We start from the raw sequence: 22,447 nt of genomic DNA, 5'->3' as shown, positions 1-22,447 counted from the left end.
TAGTGTTCTGGTCACTAAATGCAATCAAATCTTCACAGCAATGCCCCATAATAGCCTTCCCTGGACAGTTAGTCCAACAACAGCAAGATACACATTTCTGATACCCTTGATTTAGCAAGAAAATCTATATAAAAAAAAAAAACATATCAGCTGATGTTACTGTGTTGCGTGGAGGCAGGTCACAATTACAAGTGTACTGAAAAGGGAGGGGTACACACACACACACACAGAGCGCGAGAGTGGATAAACTGCTGTTATTGTTATTGATGTTAGAAGAGCACTGTATGAGTGTCAGTAAATTGACACCTATGTACAGACCCCTCTGTATTCTATTCACACATCAGTATGTGTGGCTTAAGTCCGTTAAGCCACACATACTGATGTGTGAATCAACTAACTTAGCCCAAAGCACCCCCAATCAAGTAGTTTAATTACACACCAAAACCTCAATCAATAACACATGTAAGGAAACACAGGTGTAGTTTATTATTAGTTGGATCCCCAAATAAATATTGAAAACTTTAAGCTGAGCGTGCTGCGCAATAATTAAAGCAAAAAGACAGTAAAAATGAACCTTCCAAAGCGGTATCCAGCCATTCTGTGCTCACATCTTCCCATAGCAAGCCCTTCTGAAAATTGTTAAGAATGCTACGTGGCCGTACTGCATAGTGGTGTTTACAGCTGACAAACATGTAGAACTTGCATAAATGCTTTTCAAAGTAAAACCCAGCACTAGACAGACACAGTATCTTCTTGGATCATGGGTGTGTAGTACCCGGTGTGATGTTGAGTAGAGTGTGGTATGCCTAACTCAGAGAAGAGAAAGATGAATTGTTGAACACTGGGACACTTAAAACAGTCAACAGAACACTTCTTTACAAACAACACATAATTCAGCCTGCCCCTCGTCCCATGAAATATTCATTATTCCTAAAGTGCATCACACAATGACTTGCCTTATGATGTCATCTCTCCAATTTTAAGAAACAATAACAAAAAAAAAATATATATATATTTTATATACACAGTATTATGCAAAAGTTTGGACACCCTCAGCCAAATGACACGGTTTTTAGTAAACACAGCCTCAGTAGCTAATCAAACATATCTTCAGAAAATAAAAATGTACTTCTATCTTTTATAACATCAATAAAAATGTTAAATAAAATAAACATGAACATTAAAATCATAATTGTGGCCCAGAGTGGTCCAACGGACTAAGACGCTGTCACTATGATTATAGGATCGCTGGTTCGAATCCCGGTCACGCTGCTAGCCATCAGCAACCGAAGCCCAGAGAAAGCACTTCATTTCGCTGTGGTTGGGAAGTTGGAGCCATGTATGTAGCGCTTTCCCCCAGCTGCATTGTCCAGTTACGTTGCAAGTTTGGGCACCTTAACTTTTTAGGTTCAGATTTGAGATACCTTTTTTTATTAATTAGGAGCCATCGACTGAATCCCACATCCAGGCTTTATACATTTTCTAGCTCTTCAAACCTTTCTCTAAGCAATTGTCTAAAGATCTGAAAATAAAAGGAATCAGGGCCCACAAAGCAGGGAAACTGTACAAGAAGAAGTGTTTTCCGCTAGCAGTTTATGCAGGGCACTGTTCAAGGAAGCTGTGGAGGTCAAGATAAGATCTGAAAAATCAAGAAAACAATAATAATAATAAAGGCAAATCAAAACCTCCAAATGACTCCCAAGAATCTGCATGAACGTTTGGCCAAGTCAAGAAGGTGGTGCACTCTTCTACTGTGCAGCATTGCTTACACAAACAATTTTCAGTGCTGTAGACTGAAGTCAAAATCAGAACGTCGGCCACAATCAGCAAAAATACATTCAGAGTTTACAAGGAACTGCATTTCAAGAAAATAATATCTTGTTAACTGAATGCAATGCCTCTGTTGCTCATTTAAATTAAGAATATGTATTGAAAATGTTAAAAATGTTGCAACTAGTGCTTGTATTTTCCATGGTTGTGGATCGATTATTCAAAATACAAGCAAATCCTGAATGTAAACATAAATCCATGAAAAGGCTGAAGCTGAAAAGCTTTACAACAGGACAGTGATCCAAAATATACCTCAGAATCTGACCACCATCGACTGCCAGATAAGACAAGCCGACTTCATTGGTAAGTCCAGATTACATTATGAAAGGTAGAGTAAAGGTGCAGAAGGGTTTATATTTGGTTAGTCACAGCTGCCATGTTTACTATTATTGTTCAATAAATAAAAAAAACCCAACCCACACACACACAAGGGTGCCCAAACATTTGCATAACTGTATGCACACACACACACTTAAATCATGCATTTTGCTTATCTGACATTTTTGCGTAATGGAAACTTAGTTGAATCAACTCATTTCTCATGCCAGGTTCGTTTATGTTTTTCTTACTGCATGTGAAGAAAACACAGAGTAGAGGAAATAAAAAAAAAGATAAAGATATTCACATTTGTGCAAAAAAGTAACCAGTAAAAAAAAAACGTGTGCTATTTTTTGCTCTGTTTCTACACATAGGATCTTTGACAGTTAAGCAAACATGGTGATAAAAGCACACACTGGTGATAAGGTTCTTGCTCTTTTTTTTAATAGGTATCTGGTATTCCTTCTTGTCTTGTCCATATCCAGCCTTCATATTTTGGGCAGCTTTGGTGCACTAATGATGGGGTTAGACTCCTGCAGAAAGCGGCGGCCTGCACTTTTATAGTCGTAAGTGCAGTCGTGGGTCTCTGCATAGCGGTGTGTGGAGCAGAAGTTGTTGCCACACCTTAGACAAAGAAACAGAGACACGTTATTAAATAAAAGATACAACACAACACATAAGGACACCAAATCAATCAAGTGTACAGATGCATGAAATGCGAGCTCTGGACAGACACAGAAATCCAAGATATACACACCTTTGGCACTATATCTACCAGCAACATCAATTGTAGAGTTACTGAACAAATGTAAAATGAAAAGGATTTGGATATGTTTGCACAGCAAACCAGAAATTTTTTGCGATGAACCACCTGAAGCAGCTTTATGTGAGAGTTACATCATTAAATGCACAAGAGACAGCAGTAGACTCAATGCATGTCTGTGTTTACATTGGTGTAAACTACACAATTCAATTTGAATGTCACGTAGTCCAGTGCTATTTAAATGTTCAGTTCTCTTTTCCAGAAGGGAAGTACACATAAGATAACAAGTAACCAGAAAGCAATCATTAAACATGCATAACAGTTTGCAGTACAGTTAGTTCTGAATCATTATGGAAGATTTAGAATAACTGTAACATTTAACATAACTCTTCTCAAACATCCATTCATGAGGCATCTCAATCATTACCCTGCTTAGAGATATTTGACATCTTGGACATAAAACAAAAAAGGAGAAAAGGAAAGTTTTCCGTTTTACAGACAAGACAGGACATGGGCATCTAACAGAACACACACTGAAAAGATGCCTTTCAAAACGGATGCCAGAGCTGAATCATATGGTTCTGCACAGTAGGGGCACATTAGAGAGAGAGTGAGTGACAAAGATTGCAGCCAGCCAGAGATGATGTCATACCTGAAAACACCAGAACATGGAGAAAAGCCTTCACAAAGCATCTCAGAGCAGAAGTGCAACACTACAAGAATTAGGTCCTACACAATCCTCTAGCAATTCTTACCCCTTGAACCCTAGGCTTATTTCTGACCTGTGATTTATGTGAAGACATCGGATTTAGTAACTACTATGAATTACATTTACATTTATGGCATTTAGCTGACGCTCTTTTCCAGAGCGACTTCCAGGGTTACTCATATTACAGAGATGGGTCAATGTAGTGTTAGGAGTCTTGCCCAAGGACTCTTATTGGTGTAGCACAGCACCCAGTCACCCAGACCGGGAATTGAACCCCAGTCTCCCACATGATGTGGTAGATTAGTGGCAGTTAGTGGTGTTATCTGTTGTGCCACACCAACCACCAATTATTCCGTAGCTACCGTCAATTATTCCGTAACTAGCATATTTTATTTCAGAACTACTGTAAATCACTCCGTAACAACTGTGCATTATTCTGTATCTACCAGTAATTACTTCTGAACTACAGAGAAATATTCCGTATCTACTATGAATGAAAGAATAAAAACTGAAGTATGGGCCAAGACATAGGCCTTCCAAGTTCGAAGACTTAAAATATAGTGTGTAATATTTCAATCAAAACACCCTGCTCAGACTGAGAGATCTAACCTACGCCAGTTCAGTGAGAACTGCACGGGGAGTATGGGAGACTTAATAGCATCTCCCTGTAGCCTAAGGTAAGTACCTGCATTCATAGCTGGTGGCTAGCCCAGTCTTCTTCCCACACAGGAAGCAGTGCTTTGAAGTCTTCTTCTTAGAGCCAACAGGGGCTTTCACAGGAGGGAGGTGATATGTTGGAGTGCCTGAAAACATTTTAGGCAACAAAACAAAAAAGAAAAACATTAGCAGCTTCTACAATAACAATGCAAAAAAGAGAGAAAAAGGAGGGTACACAAAAAAAGCACATGCAATCCTCATACTGCACCAGTGAATAAACACAAAAGCACTTCAAATGTAATTAAAGCCATTTTCTTCATTAATAATGAACATTCTTTTTATGTTCATTTCTCCCAAAGTGCAGCCATTATCCGTTTGCCATGAGTTTCTCTCTATTGAGAGATTGTGTTAGCTGTCTGGTAGACTCCTGTATATGCTTTCATCCAAAGTGCATGAAGACCCTTAGACAACCAGTTGAGTTTGTTCTGTATACCATTTAATATTCCTATGTACTGCAAGGTTCATGGGCAGGTCTACTCTGAATCATGAGCTACACGTACAGTACATTACATCTTTGGGACTTAAACACAGGTCTCAAATAGCACCGCCTATGTGCATAAAAGCAATAACCCATTCCACATAATCACAACAATTAGTCAGGCTTCTACCACCTACAAAAACACCCTGGGTGGCACACTTAGCAAGTCACAAAAGTAGGGAGTGAGGGAAGCACACAACAACATGATGAAGGAACCACTGTGTGACGGAAACAGTCTGGAGAAGCACAAGGCCAGGCGCTGAGGCATGAGATTGGATTTATAGTTGTGTTCCTCTAGAGCTATCAGTTCTGATGCATGCTTCCACAGATGTGTTCTGTGCCACTGACAATCTCAGATATGACGGCACTGGCAGTGATATTTCTGGGAACATTTCAGAAAAATCAAAAACACCAGCTGCTGGAGAATGTCTCGCACGGAAACCCATCCCTGAAGACTTCGACATTTCGGCTGTCTCGAATGATAAATATGGTAGTTGGTGTCTTGTGGAGTTGCATATTCAGCGAGTATAGTATGTGTGTGAGAATGTGTGAACAAGTACATTTGAGTGTATCTGCATGCTGCGAGTGTTGATGGGGGAAGGTATATGGTTTGTATTTCCTGTTGCTTAGTTTCTGCTAGCAGTTAGCAGACGCGCTTCTGTGAGTGCTGGTAAATAATTGAAAGTGTGCTACGCCACTGCAGGGCCCATACAACACGTATCAAGCTCATAAAGCAGAACTGCTACTCTGCTAACCTCTTGGTCAAGGCCACACTTCGTCATGGTTCTTCTCAATGCACCACAGGTGGAAAGCTGGCACACAGTGGTGGGTCTTGACAAAATTAAGACTGTGGGTTTCAGCAGTCTATTTATAGCTTATCGCTTCACTGCTGCCTGCTACATAAATAAAAAAAAAAAAAATGGAGGTCATGCAACTCGCTTAGAATTCATGTCATTGCCCACTACCCTAAGTGGGGGATTTCTCAGGTAAGAGACTTCATGAGAAAACAAAACCAAGCAGAGGCTCAGTGGCATTCTGTCACTCTCATCATAATGTAATACATCCTTTCATTAAGATAATAAACCTGGCTGTGACACAAAATAAATAAATGAATATTTTCATGGTTCGAACAATGCAGTTTCAGAGGCTCTGAGACACAACAGTATGTCAGCACCCTCCTAGTCTCCAGGACTGATAAGGCATTCCACTGAATGTGTGCAGTGTTGCATTAAATAGTTGTCTCGAGAAGAGATGGAGCTGTGTGAGAAAGTGACTGTGACTGTAAAATACTGAAAACTCCCAACAATCCTTCTCAGAAAGTGCATCCTGATAATAAAGTGTGCAGACTCACCTTGTCTCTTTACTGAACTGGAGGATCCGCTCGAAGAGCCCAGCATTCCAGATGGCTGAAAAGACATTATTTAGAAAAATTGTGTACAGGTAATACCAACATCAATAATAGCTTCGTTTGTATGTGTGCGACTACTCTAAACGAGGTAAACTGATGCTGCCACCACCATGATTCATGGTGGGGGTGGTGTGTTTGTGGTGATGTACAGTATCTAGTCTGATGGCCAAATAGCTCCTTTTTGTCTCATCGGAACATGGAACCTTCCTCCAGTTGACTGTGGAGTCTCTCTCCCAAATGTTTTTAGGTTCTAGATTTAAGGCAATAAAAGGGGAAAATATCCATGGGGGTGAACACTTTTCACACTAGTTGCAACATTTTCAACATTTTCAATACATATTCTTAATTTAAATAAGCAACGGAGGGGCATTGTGTTGTGGCCACATTCATAAAAATAAAGGTGTCAAAAAAGGGTTCACAGTCATGCAGTTGAATAACACTTTTTTTTCCCCTAGAGAGCTGTTCATGAAAAAATTCATTTGGTAAATGAGATGGCAAAGTTTGAAGGACCTTTTAAAAATGTATAAGAAAAATAATCTACATGTTTTACCTGTTAAAAGTTTTTTTCTTGGAACTATGTGCCCCAGCCAAGCTTCGTGTTTAAGCTATTATTCGATTTAGAGTCTATTAGATTTTAAGAAACATCTGGAAATGTCCAGATATGAAAATAGCTTAATCTTAAAATTAGCTACTGTGAATCTGATCATATTATCTGGATTTCTGTGTTTAATTCCAAAGACATTTCACGTACAGACAGTACTAAATGCACTTGATGATGTGCCAGTATTGTTTAGTACTAATACTAATGTTGAAACCCAAAATCTGTAGACATCGCCAACTAGGCTTTTGTATCAAAAACAATGCTGGCAGAAAACACTTTAACAGTACTGCTAACACTGAGTCCCAGTTATACTGCACCACTAACAGTACATAAAAATAACTGTACTTCTCACTATTTTGCATTATAACTGGTCTTAAAGATAGAAAACTAGGATGCGGAGAGTGCGTCTGTAAACCAACAACCTGCACGTTCCCTCTTGACCTGTTTGATTGATCAATCTTCTTAATAAATATTAAAAAATATATATATATATAAAAAAAATGCTAGATATTACTCTGTACTTTTCTTAGAAGTTTCATTTTTACAAAAACACTTAAAGCACACTGATCAAAACAAAAAACCACTTTTTAAAGATTAAAAGGTTAAGGTTAAAGATTATGATTTACTGCGATGCTGTAAACAAAGTGTTATGATGCAATTTTTTAAATGACCTGATGATCTGAAGACACAGTACAACACTAAATGAACTATTTAGCGGTTGGGGTTTAAACACAACACTAAACGAACCACTGACTGCCACCAATCTTTACATGTAAACTTTTCATTAAAAGTTAATTTCAGAAGCCATGCAGTCTTGCAAAACATAATATCACAATACTCAAGTGTATCAATATTTTCCTACACCCTTAGACGTCATGCACACTCACCGTGTAGACGACTGCTCTCTGCAGGGGGTTTATTCTGCGCAGGAGGTCTTCCTGAAGCAGATGGATGTTAGCTGGCAGGGAAGCAGATGCACCACACAATCTGCCCAGCGCACGCGATCCAGCCATACTCTCTCGACCCCCAGAGCCGGCCAGCGAGGCCAGCAGCTCTGTGTTACTCACACAGCCCAGCAGCTCTTTGGAGGCCTTGTTGGCCATCTTGGTGATGTTCCGTGCCTCACTTTTGGACATGACCTCGGTCCTCTTGCCAGGAGAGCCCACTTTGATGCCGCAGAGCGGAGTTGCCTGCGGGGGTGAACGAGGCGGTACAGGAGGACTGTCGATAGAACTGAGGAGGGTACGAGGCGGGCCGGCCCTCAGGGAGGCCCCTGTGAACTCAAAAGGCTGAGGCATGCGTGGAGGGGGAAAGGGTTCTGAGGGGAGATGCAGCGAGCTTAGCACAGGTTGGGACTGTAGTGCTTTAGCGCCTGTAGCCCATGTGTCACTGCCAGGTTGAGACTGTAGTGCCTTAGTGCCTAAAGGCCATGTACTGACAGAGTCTGAGCCCACTGCTTGAGACAGCAGTGGCGGTGCGGCCATAGGCTCAGCCACAGCCCCTATGGAGTCCAAGCTGGCATCCTGCTGAGTGGACACGTCCAGGCTCAAGGGTTCTGGAAGCAAGTTGTTGAATGAAACAGGCTTTGAAGGCTCCATCACAACCACATCCTCTGCTAGTGTAGCTTGATCACCCTGCAGCTCTGCCTCATCTTGACCAGACAGGACAGAGAAAGGTGGGTGTACACAGTCTCTAATAACCTTAGACCCACCCACATCCAGTCTGGACACTTTGGGAGCCAGTCTAATCTTCCGAGGGGTGGGGTTATTCCATGGCTCCTCCTCCTGAAGCATGTAAATGCTAGAAGCTGCCAATGAGGGAATAGCTCGGTCAGAGGCAGGACTCAGGTGAGGGACAAGAGGCATGCTATAAGGGCCAGTAGCAGAGGAAGGGGTTGCAGGTTGCTGCTGGTCACCAAGTGGAGGTAGATGTGTTGCAGAGGCGTGGCCTATCTGGGGAAGGACCCGGAACATTCGGTGGTGGCGGACAGACCCGAGTGAGCTACTGGAAGGGCGGGGACCAACCGGTGGCCTGACTTTCAATTTAGCAGTCTTCTTGGGCTGGAAAACACATCATACATATGTCAGAAGCAGAAGAGAGGTTAACACTGTATGTATAAAGGTTTCCATTTCACAGATAATTAAGTCAGGGGTTAAAGTGGGAGTGAAACAACATGAACAACATTTTACTGTAAATATAAAGAACTCAAAGAAACACTTGCATGCGAGCGTCAACAATTTGTCAGGATCCTAATGACTGTGCCGAGTTGAGTGTGAATAACAAATTAAAAATGTGCCAATCTGCTGAGCTTGTATTTATTACGGCGCTGGTTAATAAGAATCACTGTGGGCCAGGTGACACCCCTGCAGCCAGCTGAAAAAGTGCATTCAGTCTGAGTCTGCTTTTAGTAGCAAATCTAATTACATGTGTTTAAGACACCTGCTGTGTCTGATAGGATGAGTAGGCTCTTTTTAATGCTGCCATTTTACACACCTCCAGTAGTGATTCACGGCTGTATTACAAGAATGAAAAACGAATGCAACACATCAGTGACGTTAACTGCCATCTTCACACAATCAGTGCTCTGGTACCTTTTTATTGAGGTTCATATTCTCCATTTTGGACTTGAGAAGCTTCATCTTGTTCATTGTGATAGAGTTCTCCAGGGTCAGCTGAGCAGAAGATGTGCTCACACCATCCTCTTCTTCTTCAGCGTACATATTGTGCAAAGAACCACCACTGAGATGAGAACGAACACACACACATTTTGTTTTAGTTGGACCAAGCCCTTGAAGCATGCCTCAAGTTGTTTATCCTAAGTTCTTTTTCTTTTTAAACCGCAGACGCAGACACTATTTTGCCCTGAAATACCATTTCTTTCATCAGAAAGTTGAGCCACAACTGACAGAGGTATATTCTTCACAAGACGCAATTAAGTACCAGTGTTCATTTCCTTGTTTGCTTGTGAGGCTGGCCTGTGGTTTATACTGTAAAGAAACCAAATTGAACCTCAGACCATCCATATTATGCAAATAAAACAAGTACGCTGTGAAAAGTTTCATTCATTTCCGTATTTTGTTTCTCATTAGATGTTTAACATCTTGGCTAATCTTTTATCTAGTTTTCCCTTGTTAGCTATCAAACAAATACTAGTCTTCCTTGTACTGACTCCTTTTGCTGAACGCCATGACTCGGCATACCTCTTAACTCTGCTTCAGGAGTCAAATTCCTCATTTCAGATCATTCCTAACCAAAATTGGGCCTGGTCTGGACTAGGTTCGTTTGAGGACAAACAAAAATGCAGCATAAAAGCATAACCTCTAGTAACCTGTACAATCCGTCTGTTTCCCTGAACACTATGAAAGAATAAGTTCTGAAGGGATGTAACCTCACTTTTCTTGGTTTACTTCCAACTTGTAGCATTAATTTACTCTTTAATATGTTTATAAGTCAGCAATAGATTTATTGGAAATATGTATATAGCAGTGGTGTAATGCTATGTCGTTCTCTGCATCTCTTCAGTGCTCAAAGTATCGGGATTCAGATCTAATGTAGGTGGATGTAGGTGTTCCCTAAACCTGATGTTTACATTAATTTAACAGGTCCTTTCAACAGCATTTCCTCATGCCTAAATGGTTGAAAAAATATGTCTGATTAAAGACATTATTATATATATATAAATTGATGAATTATTATAAATATGGTAGTTTTATTAATTGGCGGCCCAAGCAGAGATCTGCTTCCCTGTGGTGCAGTACCAATGCAAGGTCTGAGGGTTATATGATGCTGCAGCTCTGTAAGGAAGCAACAGCAGTCATTGAATGTGAATAGAGGCATACTGTTGTGTAAAAAATGGTTTTATTTTGGAGCTCAGTAAGGCAGCAGTTAGCAAACAGTATTTATGGTGAATCTTGAGGTCATGACATGTAATGGAGTAAGGCATGGAGTAAGTTGCAACACATTTCCTAGAAGAAGAAGAAAAAAAGTGACCAATGCAAAAAGAAAGAAAGAAAATAGTGTTCCAGCTACTCGCATCTGTATTCAGTTCCCTTTTATATATCAAGTTTGCTCCATGTAACATATCTGCATTGAGTTAATTCCCAAGTATGAATCATATCCCTTCCTTTGGTGACAAAAGGGGCCAAGTCATGAAGTTAGCTTCCACAAACGTCTGTTTCAATTTAAAAAGAAGTCTAGATGGAACTGTTTCTCATAATACGTGAATGCTGAACAGACCTGAGTGATTCGGACACAGGTGTAAGAGTCCCATCTCCACGGTCCACAACCCGGAAGAAGTTGAGCTGGTCACCATCTCTGTACACCAGAAAAGTCACCTGTTTATTAGACAGGGACTTTTCCCACACCTCTTCCCTCCTTGAATCTAAGCAGTCAGATGTTTCCTTCACAGAGTCCTCCACAGTCACTGAAGAAAGGCCAAAGAAAAATGTTTTTAAGCTAATCTGTAAAATAGAAATCCACCAGTTTATGCCATGTGTAACTCATTTTTCATACATTTTAATTTTCCTCACCAAACCTCAGAACTGATACACAAATCATCTACACAATGTTACGAAATATAAGCCAGAATCAATGAATATATAGTGAACGTAAAGACAGAAGATGGAAGAACTTCTGCTTGTGTTTTTTTTCTCTGATGTTATACTACTACTAAAAACACTTGGGTATACTCTAGTATTTATACCTCGTCTGGTGTTGATGGGCCCACCCCTCATGGCAAGGACCAGCTTGAGAGTGCAGCCTTCTGCAATGCTGAAATAACAGTCACTTATTACGAACGCATCGCAAAAGCATCAATATTTCAGAACTGAAGACTACCTGACAGGAAATTTTTGAAGTATCAATTATTTGCAATCCACACAACTACACTATATGTCCAAATGTTTGCGGACACGTCTTTTAATGAATGTATTTAGCTACTTTACGTTGCACCCACACAGACAGCTAGTACCCATAGAAAACCAGAAGCAGATGACATGAAACATGAACCAACTGGCACCATGCCTAATGCCAGGCGTGGGCTAGAGGGCTATAAAGCCCTCCAGCATTGAGCTGTGGGGCAGTGGAACGGTGTTCTCTAGAATGACTGTCCTCCAGCCAATACTTTTGGCCTAAGTACTTTGGGGATGGGGTGAGATGGTAATCATCAAATATCTATCTTGATGTCATTAACCCTCTAGTTGTCGAATGCAAACAAATCCTTAAAGCAATGCTCCAAGATCTAGTAGAGAGCCTGGACAGTAGAGATAAAAAAAAATTTTTATAAACTCTATAAAATAAACTTTATTTATTTATATATTAAAATAACCTTGATTTTTAAAGAAACAAAAAATGAGCCGGTGTCCCAATACTTTTGTCCATACAGCGTAGTAAGTTCAGCACCTTTGCTTAATGAGGTTTACAGTAACTGCTCTAAAATACTTTTTACAGAAGCAAAGCACAGGAAAGAAAACAATTACCTATAGTCATGCAAACAGTACTCGTCTTCAAGTTCCAGACTATTCCAGATCAAATGCTGCTGAGCAACAGGGATACCTTAAAATAACAAAAAAGAAAACAGGTTGTATTAAAAACATCTATACAGAAAAATACAGTAAACATTCAACTGTGCCAAATGCGTGGGTATGGGATGGATTGCCCAGTCTGGTTAGTAGGAAGAGTGAAATGTATTTGTTTTATAATGAAGTGAAGGAGATCGAGGCTGTGGGCAAAAGTTTATATTGCTTACGCTCTGCATTAACCACACTGAACATCCTGCACTAACCTTCGGTGACTATTCTTGAGTGTGAGTTATGCAGCATGCAACAATAAAAAGGTCAATAAACTGGTTTAAGATCTTTGCCTGGAATAACGTAATAACTCACATAGCCCCACAAGTTTCCACTGCATGATCGCAGGCGTTTGCCTAATAAGGTCAGTGAAGTCACATAGAACATTAGGCAGCAGCTTGTTATGCAAAGCATGACAGAAATGTCTTTATCGTGCCACAAACAATCCCAAAGAAAGTGCATTTAAGAAAATACTAAACGTTTTTTTTATGTGTACTGGTAAGGGGTGGGATATATTAGGCAGCAAGTGAACAGCCAGTGATCAGAGGTGTTAAATTCAGAATCTCAGCCAATTTGACCAGGGACAAATTGTGATTGCTAGACAACTGGGTCAGAGCATCTCTAAAAGGTCAGGAAGCCTTGTGGGGTTTTCTGGTATGCAGTGGGCAGTTCCTACCAAAAGTGGCCCAAGAAAGGACAAGCAGAGAACCGGCGACAGGGTCACAGGCACCCAAGGCCCACTGATGTGATCCATGGTGGCCCCCTTCTCGCAACTTACAGGACTTGCTTAAAGGATCTGCTGCTAATGTATGCCAGATACCACAGGACGCCTTCAGAGGTCTTGAATGCCGTCAAAGCTGTTGTTGTGGCACAAGTGGGACCTACTCAATATTAGTACAAATGTTATGGCTTATGAAGGAAGGGAAGGAAGAAAATAGCATCTTTCAAATCAAGTTCAGCTGTAGCCTTGCAGAAATACCTGAAACAAGGCCAAGCACAGTTCTCATAACAAACAAGGTCCCACTTGTTAAAGGCGCACACACCCTCCGAGATCTGACATTCCACAGAACAAATGACTTCGTGCTGCCCCCTTCTGTAGATCACATACATCATTTAGGCCACGTCATTCACTCATTCAGTTTCACTTGTATAGAGCTTTTCACCTCAAACACCATTCACAATTAACTCTAGAGTGTGTAGTGCTCAAAAAGCTCCTTGGAACAAAGCTGTGAAAATTGCAGGGGCAATCATGGTGCACAATCAGACGAAAGGGGACTTTATGCTGGGAAATCTGTTATTTTGGTTAAAAACTTAGCTCTCCCCATTGAGAACACAATTGAAACAACCTAGAGTCCGATTTTTAGACATACCTCTAGCCTGGAAGAATGGTGAATCTGCACTGGAAATAGTTTTGTAATGCACGGTCAGGTTTAAGCTGTGTCCATAAAACCAGCTATTAATATTAAAATAAAGTACCATTCAGACAGGAGGCACAGTCCAGGCATATGCACATGAAGTACCATTACTGCAGGACATCTGAAATGTTCATGATTGATTCCTACAGAGTACAACTACCTGTAAATTACAAGGACAAGACTGTGAAGTCGATTTACTCACTGCCATCAGGCCAAAAAAAGTGCATGACTGTTTCCACTTTTTGTTATTGCTTCAATTTATCTTACTTCTACTCTGTAGTGTTACAGTGTTTAAAATAGTTAAGTCCCTCAGAATTATAATAAAAAAATGCTTCCAAAGTTTTTTCCATTTTTTCTTAGCCTCACAGGATATTAAGAAATATTTATTGAAAGGTTACTTTTGCAATGGACTAATATAACCTGGGGTTACTTACTGCTACTGTTCAGTTTATAACAAGTTAAAGTGTCATGAACTTGTGTACTTCCTATAACAAGTTACTGAAACAACACTGTCAGACAGGACTAAAATCACAGAGATACTATTACAACACTATGTAAGGCTCTTCTTGTGTAAATACTTTAGATACCTATTAAATAAAACCTAATTAAAACTGATAAATGTGAGTATAATTCATATTCACTTGACATGAGGAATTTTGCTACTTTCATTTTCTTATGAAGAAAAAAAGAAAAAAAGGAAAAGAAAAGAACAAACTCTGATATATCAGACTTCATAGCCCTGTTCAGTGTTGTTGAGCAGTTCACTTTAGAGATGCTTTCACTCTTAAGATTACACATTCACCATTAGGTCCTGTGGACTCTTGCCCCTTAATAACACACAGGTCTAAGAAGCAAGGAGATACAAGAGCAAGCCACATCAAAATAAGCAAGTTGCTCAACACAGTCCATTCCATCTTAAAACAGACTGTACACGAGCTAGTAGAACAACGAGCAATAACAGCACTGAAGAACAAGCACGGTCCAACACAGTTTGAGGATTTCCCTGCTCCAACCGATCTACTAAACCTGGCAATTAACAGGTGAGCTGAACCAGGCGTGCTGAACCAGGCGTGCTGGAGCAGGAAAAACACAATTTTTTCAGGAGATTTCAGGAGTCATGAAATAAGTAAATAGTTGACAGAACACTGCATTCGTGATTTTCCTGGGATATGCTTGTGTGTTTATCAGCAGTTGGTGTGTTTGAATAAATAAATCTCAAGGAAAAAAACATTCGTTAGAAGGATAGTGTGTAAGAACGTCTGGCAAAACACAAAAGGAAGATTTTAGATGACTCCAAGGGAGCTCACACTATACATTACAAGTATTTTTGGACCTGTAGTCATGCTGATTTGATTACTACTGCAGGAAACATCTGATGAAGCAGGCCTACCAATAAACAGAACTAATCAAACCATGACAAATCACAAAAGTTCTAGGAGCCGTACAGTTCAGCTGTATTAGTAAATGCTTTGTGTGCCAAACATTTAGACCAGTGGTTCACAACCCTGGTCCTGGAGGACACCCTGCCATGCAAATGTTTGGGTTTTCCTGCTCTAAAACATAACCAACTTATTAATTAGCTGATTAGATAAATGCTAAAAAGTGCAGGGCAGGGGATCCTCCATAACCCAGGTTGGGAACCACTAATCTACACATCCAGCACAAATACAGACCTTTGCACAGATGACGAAATTAGCTCTGTAATCTTAAATATCCATAAATGTTCAGCAGTATTTTTAAACGGGAGGACTGAGAACTTAAACACCAGAGATTAGTGTTTTTACTCTTTCAGTTTAACAACCCGGGTGTAGTGGACAGGCAGGTTATACTGTGAGCTGTGAACTACAGCGGGTGAGGGGGGATTTGGCTTGCCTATTGTTCTAAACATGCCTGATCATGTCCTTCAGCTCTTAAACAAACTCCTTGTGTGAGTACACCATCAGACCTATCCTTGATCTTCAGGAGACAATGCTATGTGAAGAACACAATCACTGCATTGAGAAATGTAAGATTTATTAGGAGAGAGCTATAAATGGAAGATTTTAGATGACTCCAAGGGAGCTCACACTATACATTACAAGCATTTTTGGACCTGTAGTCATGCTGATTTGATGACTACTGCTGGAAACATCAGATGAAGCAGGTCTACTAATAAACAGAACTAATCAAACCATGACAAATCACAAAAGCTGCATTAGTAAATGCTTTGTGTGCCAAACATTTAGACCAGTGGCTCACAACCCTGGTCCTGAAGGACCCCCTGCCAGGCAAATGTTTGTGTCATCTCTAAAACATCTCCAGGAGACAATGCTGCATGAAGAACACGGTCACGACATTGAGAAATTTAACATTTGTTAGGAGAGAGCTACAAATGCAGTAAAATGAATAAAACAGATACTTTAGTGCAGCAGCACAAACCACTCCTGATTGAAACAAATATCTTTAATACTTGGTCATTTTAGAAATCCACTTAGCAAAACAATTCTTCAGCCCGAATCATAACTCTGTCAGCTGTTCATCTGTATTCCTATGCTCACTTTAATAAAAGTGAAATAATGCCACTGTAGGCAGCCAGTATTAAATGACTGAGCTTTCAAAAGCAAAGGATTATTGAAAAAGAAGACATGCCATAAAAATCTTGTAAACCGAGTAAATTGTCATCACTTTAGCTGCTGCAACTTCACAGCTTTTTTACAATTTACTAAATCGACTGTTGAATGTGAGGCAGTTCTATCCTCATTATAGCCAAGCAGGAGACTTTTCCCCGCTAACCTGAGCCGTTTAGCTCCCCAAAGGACCAGAGATTAGTTAAAAAGAGTGTAATTAGGAGATAAAATATTCAAGCAAGTGCATAATCAAGTCCAGTTAAGGAGGAGTCTCAATGGAATCATTTAAGCATCAAAGAAAACAGCCTCTCAAAGCCTGGGCTGACTACAGTTTAAAAAAAATCTCTCATTTGCGGAGGGGTAAAGATTTAAAAACGTAATCTTTAACGGTACAAGACCAATAATAACAATTGTCAATTTATGGTGGAGATTATTACAAAACATCAGGCATTGAGCCCACAACAAAATTCATGACTTTAATAGAAGTAAAGACAGCTAGAAATACTTCTACTTGCTAATCTTTAATTCTGCATTGGGAAATATCATACAATACATTGCCATATGTATTCACTCACCCTGCCAAATCATTGAATTCAGGTGTTCCAATCAAGTCCATGGCCACAGGTGTATAAAATCAAGCACCTAGGTGTGCAGACTGCTTCTACAAACATTTGTGAAAGAATGGGTCTCTTTCAGGAGCTCAGTGAATTCCACCGTGGTACTATGATAGGATGCCACCTGTGCAACAAGTCCAGTCGTGACAGAGCAGGGTCGCCTTAGCAGCGCCATTGTGCGCAGAGGTCGCCAACTTTCTGTAGAGTCAATCGCTACAGACCTCCAAACTTCATGAACTTTAATTTAGCTCAAAGTTAGCACAGTGTGTAGAGAGCTTCACGGAATGGGTTTCCAAGGCCGAGCAGCTGCATCCAAGCCTTACATCACCAAGCGCAATGGAAACTGTTGGTTGTAGTGGTATAAAGCACTCCGCCACTGGACTCTAGAACAGAGGAGACTGGAGTGACTGGAATCATGCTTCTCCGCCTGGCAATCCGATGGACTAGTCTGGGTTTGGTGGTTACTTGTCTGACTGCATTGAGGGGGGACCAAACTTGTGAAAAGCCTTCCCAGAGTTGAAGCTGGTATAACTGCAAAGGTGGCCCGACATCATATGAAACCTTATGGATTAAGAATAGGAGGTCACTCAAGTTCATATGTTTGCGAAGGCAGCCGAGCGAATACTTTTGGCAATATAGTGTATGTAGGTGGGCAGGTAATCTAGGCATATAGCCAGCCATGTTCTGTGATCTGTAGTAGAACCCTGTATGGATGTGTAATTTAATAAAAATAAAAAAAAATGGTCGGAAGAGAAGTATGTGGTCAAAGCATTCATAACAATATATTAAAAATAAAAGTGGTTTTGAAATACATAACTGCACTAACTGCAATCTCATGGGTATCAGTATGCATGTATATTCACAGGGTTTTTGGCTTTGATGGCCAATGGACAGTTGCATTCAAAAATGCTCCAAAATGGTGCATCTTGCAGGTTACCCCCAGCGATCCTACAACCATCCATGGCTAGGAGTCCAATGGGTACGATGGACCCCCCACCTCCCCAGTCAGCATGCTGACCAATGCAGTTAGCATTCTTCTCTGCACTCGGCTGTAAAATGAACTTATGCCAGTGGTAGTTCAAAAAACACCACTGTCTAGCTTCATGTGATTTCAGAAAAGCATATTAGCCTTTAGCCTTCCAGCGCTGGCAGCATCGTGTAAGGAGTCCTAGCCAGAGACAAAATTGGGGACAAAATTGTAAAAAATGAAGAATTCAGTTCAATCTAACCTGCACTAAACAGAAGAGCAGATAAACTCATGCGTCATCAGCGTGAGAGAGCCGAGTTAACTTCAGGCTGATAGCAGCCGGCGTGATGTCTGCCGTCTAACACCTCAAAGCTAATCAGCACTTAAGGCAGACAGGCAGAGCTTCATGCATCACAAAGTCTGGCATGTTTACAGAGCTGCATGGAACAACCACCTCAGGCTCACACATTGCCCTCTGGGAGGCAAAATAACGTCAGCGTAATATCAGTGAAGTGTACAGTGTCAATCAACAATACAAACCAAACACACCAACTCATTAGCTATGTGAGACTCAAAACAATTAAACTAAACTTCACGCTTGCTGAAATGAACCCAATGTGTTCAGCTTCCCAAGAGACACAGACCTCTTTTTAACAGAGACAAGAAAGCCATATCGACAGAGTAAATGAAACTTTGCTCAGGGAAAGCTCAGTGAAATATTCCTCTCTTTCACACCAGCAAGTTCCTTAGAATACATTTCCAGAAACTCATCCTGTTTCTAAGATTTAATGTAAGCATCTGAGAGATGGCAGAAGCTCTGGCAGCAGTGTTAGTTACAGAGCAATACCGGTAGCTTTATAGGACAGGAAGAGAATAGATTTGTTCTCCTTCTCCCTGTTTGGCCGTTTGTGCGGGAGACTAATGAAACACATGCACCGGACAAGTGGCACTGTTCAACAACTAATTACTCAGTGAACATCACCCATCTGGTGAGCGTCTCGGTTTATAAGGGCACTTTATCAGACTGACAAGTGCTGCAACACTACCACATACAACTAGAGCAAGTGGCTTGCAACATATAGAATACAAATACAGAACCAGTCAAATGTTTGGACACACCTGCTTGAATGTGTGCAGATCATCATCTTAAAAACATCTGATCCAAATGCTAGGGTAGCATACTTTTGTTTTCAAAAGGGTAGCTACCACATTTAAGAGGTTGGGGGGGGGGCACATTAATACATCAACATTTGCTCATTTAGTAAGACCAATAAATAGCATTAATAGCCTATATGACCAAATCATCTACGCAGTTCATCTTACAACTTGAAATCCCCCAGCCATGACATTCTAACTACAGTGGATGTCCTTGTGTCCCCAGTGTCCTCTTTTTTGAAGACCAAAACATGGTCAACCTAGCATTTGGTATCTGATATTTTTAAGATGATGATCTGCATACATTCAACCATGTGTTTCCAAACTTTTGACTGATACTGTATATCATTGCTGTCACGCTGTCACTTTTCTTTCATTTCTCCCTTTTGAACAAAGTTTGAATTTGGCAAATGTCAATTTACATCAAAATGTCATGAAAGGACCCAACAGAAAGGCACTAAATTGATCTTTATACGTCGACTTCCATTAAAACTAAAGATTTTTCCCCCCTTCTCCAAGCTTTTTGTTTTAACAGCAACAATCTACTATACAATATATCCAGATGCTCTGATGGAACATAATTAAAATACGCACAAGACAGCATGTTCACCAGAATACACACACACCCCCTACTAAGAAAAGAGAACCGGAATTTAAAGACCAATATTGCAGTAATGATTAACGATGCATCATACTGCCCTAAACAGAGCTCATCCAGAGCAGGGCTGTCACATGCGTTTTTGGGGCAGTTCGGATGGCTCTACCTGCAGTACACTGCTCTGGTTTATTTGATTATTATTGGGATTTACCTGAAAATAAGAACATCCCACTGCTTCTCTGTAAACCATCATTCTTAGCAGAGGATTAACGATTTAAAATGTATTATGTAAGCTGCATAAGTGTGTTGTGCCATGATGCTTTATGGTGTCATCTAATAGCAAAGTCACATCGACACAATAAAGCATGCAAGTAATTGGGGAGCGCTATTAAATGTGATTATGTGAAGGCGCACATACCCTCCAGTCTCTGAATCTTAGCTTTGACCGAGACAACCGTCTCAAACGGAGAAACCCGCAGCTGGAAGCAGGTCCCCGTCAGAGTCTCTATGAACAGCTCCATGGTCTCATAGAAGGGCAGCTTGTAGTGGACAAGCCCAAAGTTATCATCGTTGAAAAACGGCGGCTCCCTCTTGTCGGCCATGTTTGGGTGGAGAGGCAGGCACTCAGGGACAGAGTGGGATTAAACCTGCCCAAGGTGATGGAGCAAGGGCTGTGGAATCACCACTGTCCTCAAGGCCACTCATCATGCCCTCACAGAGCTCTACCTTGTGGAAAAGACAGGACACAGTTTGAGCTCTGAAACACATGGCATGAAGGAAACTACTAGTAACTGTTTTTTTTTTTTTTTTTTAAAGTACTATTATATGCACATATAGACAGTTCTGCATTTTTGGGGCGTTTATATGCTGCTCTGAGCAGTAAAACGTCCATTAAAATGTGGACATTTTTGATACTGAATTAAACGTTCAATATCCAAGTAGCATATTACTACAGTTCATCGGCTGTGTAAAATTTCAGCCAAATAAACCACATGTGAATGTACAGTTATTACAATATAAATAGGAAAGCAAGACGGACTATAATAATAAAATATGTCATTATTAACCTATAAGCAGAGGAAACATTTAGACTAGTCATGCACAGGTGTGGTTAAGACTCAGCACTAAATTGACACACGTAACCTTCATTAAACTTTTCCCAACACTTGCCACCATAATTCACTGAACTAAAGTGTTACAGAACACACACAGCAGGATTAGTTACTTAATAAAATGTGCAGTAAGAAATTAACAAGCAAATTGTAACCTTGAGGGGGGTCGTTTTTGAAACAGGGAATAGAAAGTAAAGAATAATCAGCCATGAACGAACTAAAAGGATAAACCACCTCAATCAAGCCTGTCAAAATAACCTGCATAGTTCTGGCACTGGTAATAGTGACCCAATATTCATGGGTCAACTTTGAGGAAATCGCTTCTTCGAGGAGCAAACCCAGTGTAAACTTGTACATTTTATCAAAGCCCCTACCTTTACAGCATCACCACCGGAGGAGGCTGCGACCCCGCGACTGGGAGCTACAGGAAAGCCGTCACTGCCAAGGGAGCGGGATTCGGTGGAGGACGTCCCAGTCGATCAACAAAAACGCAACCGTGACCTACAGGGATTCAGGCAGCGTACGCGATTTAGACAGAAAACTGAAAGCGCTGACAGGAAACAAAGAACAGACAAATCCAGCAGCTGAAACCCGGAGCGAACTTAAGTGTTCAGCGGAGTAACTTAACGTTAGCATACCAAGCTAACGACGGGCACAGCGGCGGATGCTAGCGGCTCTCCGGCTACACAGCTAGCAAGCGCTCTCACTCTCTAACCATTTTCCTCTCTGTTTTACGCCAGAAACAAAACAATCTGAATTATAATCCACATTAAAGCGTTTCTAAATACCATTGTTTTCCAGCTGGATGGTCCAAGGCCTCTTCTTTATGAAGCGCCCAGCTCTCGTTTCTCCCGGAGACGGGAGCAATGGACTCGGTCTATTGTGTCACGCTGTGATTGACAGTGGACAAAACGAATGACGGCGGCGTTGATTTGTTAAAGGGACGATGTGGTCCAATAGAAGCGCAAAGAGGGCGGGACGAACCGCTGTCGGGTCGCACAGGAGCGTCTCCCGGATGTTCCCTCTCGTTTCTAACAACAATTTACACGCCGTGTGCACACGTGACTGACTTGTGCTGTCTAGAGATACTGAACAACTGAAAGCTAAAGTCCACTCCGAGGGAACCTTTAATGACCTTTACTCATCTTTCCTATTACATTCAGCCATATACACCATGTCCAAATGTTTGTGGACACCCATTCTAATGAATGCATTCAGCTACTTTAAGTTGCACCCACTGCTGACACTGCTCCAACACCTGGTAGAAAGCTTTCCTGGGACAGTAGAGACTATTACTCAAACAATTGTCAGGATACACGCTTAAAAAAATAATAAATTCAGTAGAGACAATTAAGAAGCAGGTGTCACAATACTTTTGTCTATGTAGTGTATATTAGTGTTTCTTAAGCATATGCCTTCCTAATTATTGAGCAAGTCTACATTGAGATTCAGACAGTCTAGTGATAGAGAAATGTCCCCAAAAATACTATCCCCACTTCTCCGATGGTAATACAAACGAATAGGTCATTTTTGAAAATGCAACTAAAGGAGTGATGTGGTCCCAAACATCAAGTTTGAAGTGCAGATGG

General features: G+C 40.8%; 1 protein-coding gene across 2 annotated transcripts; it reads right to left on the bottom strand.

The window, feature by feature from the left end:
• Positions 1 to 418: 418 nt before the first annotated feature.
• Positions 419 to 21,728, bottom strand: zfand4 (zinc finger, AN1-type domain 4). 2 transcript variants are annotated; one of them, XM_072677884.1, is made up of 11 exons: positions 21,647 to 21,728; positions 21,233 to 21,359; positions 20,165 to 20,472; positions 12,302 to 12,377; positions 11,527 to 11,594; positions 11,061 to 11,247; positions 9,416 to 9,563; positions 7,712 to 8,884; positions 6,167 to 6,221; positions 4,306 to 4,423; positions 419 to 2,772 (listed from the first exon to the last, which is right to left on the bottom strand). In XM_072677884.1, exons 3-11 carry the CDS (start codon positions 20,346 to 20,348, stop codon positions 2,637 to 2,639), a joined length of 2,145 nt encoding a protein of 714 aa, XP_072533985.1. In that variant the 5' UTR covers positions 20,349 to 20,472; positions 21,233 to 21,359; positions 21,647 to 21,728; the 3' UTR covers positions 419 to 2,636. The 2 variants fall into 2 exon arrangements, with proteins under 2 accessions (XP_072533985.1, XP_072533986.1); XM_072677885.1 differs by having other exon boundaries at positions 20,165 to 20,468.
• Between the last annotated feature and the right edge of the window lie 719 nt (positions 21,729 to 22,447).

This window comes from Salminus brasiliensis, chromosome 4, assembly GCF_030463535.1.
Source record: "Salminus brasiliensis chromosome 4, fSalBra1.hap2, whole genome shotgun sequence".
Classification (NCBI taxonomy): Eukaryota; Metazoa; Chordata; class Actinopteri; order Characiformes; family Bryconidae; genus Salminus; species Salminus brasiliensis.
This window is presented reverse-complemented; position numbering and strand designations above follow the sequence as displayed.

Excerpts from the sequence above, each read along its gene's own strand:
- zfand4 (XM_072677884.1), bottom strand. The coding sequence starts at position 20,348 with ATGGCCGACAAGAGGGAGCCGCCGTTTTTCAACGATGATAACTTTGGG. Across the intron at positions 12,378-20,164 it reads TAAGATTCAGAGACTGGAGG|GTATCCCTGTTGCTCAGCAG; the intron begins GTATGTGCGCCT and ends TGTTATTTTAAG. Across the intron at positions 2,773-4,305 it reads GCCACCAGCTATGAATGCAG|GTGTGGCAACAACTTCTGCT; the intron begins GTACTTACCTTA and ends TCTTTGTCTAAG.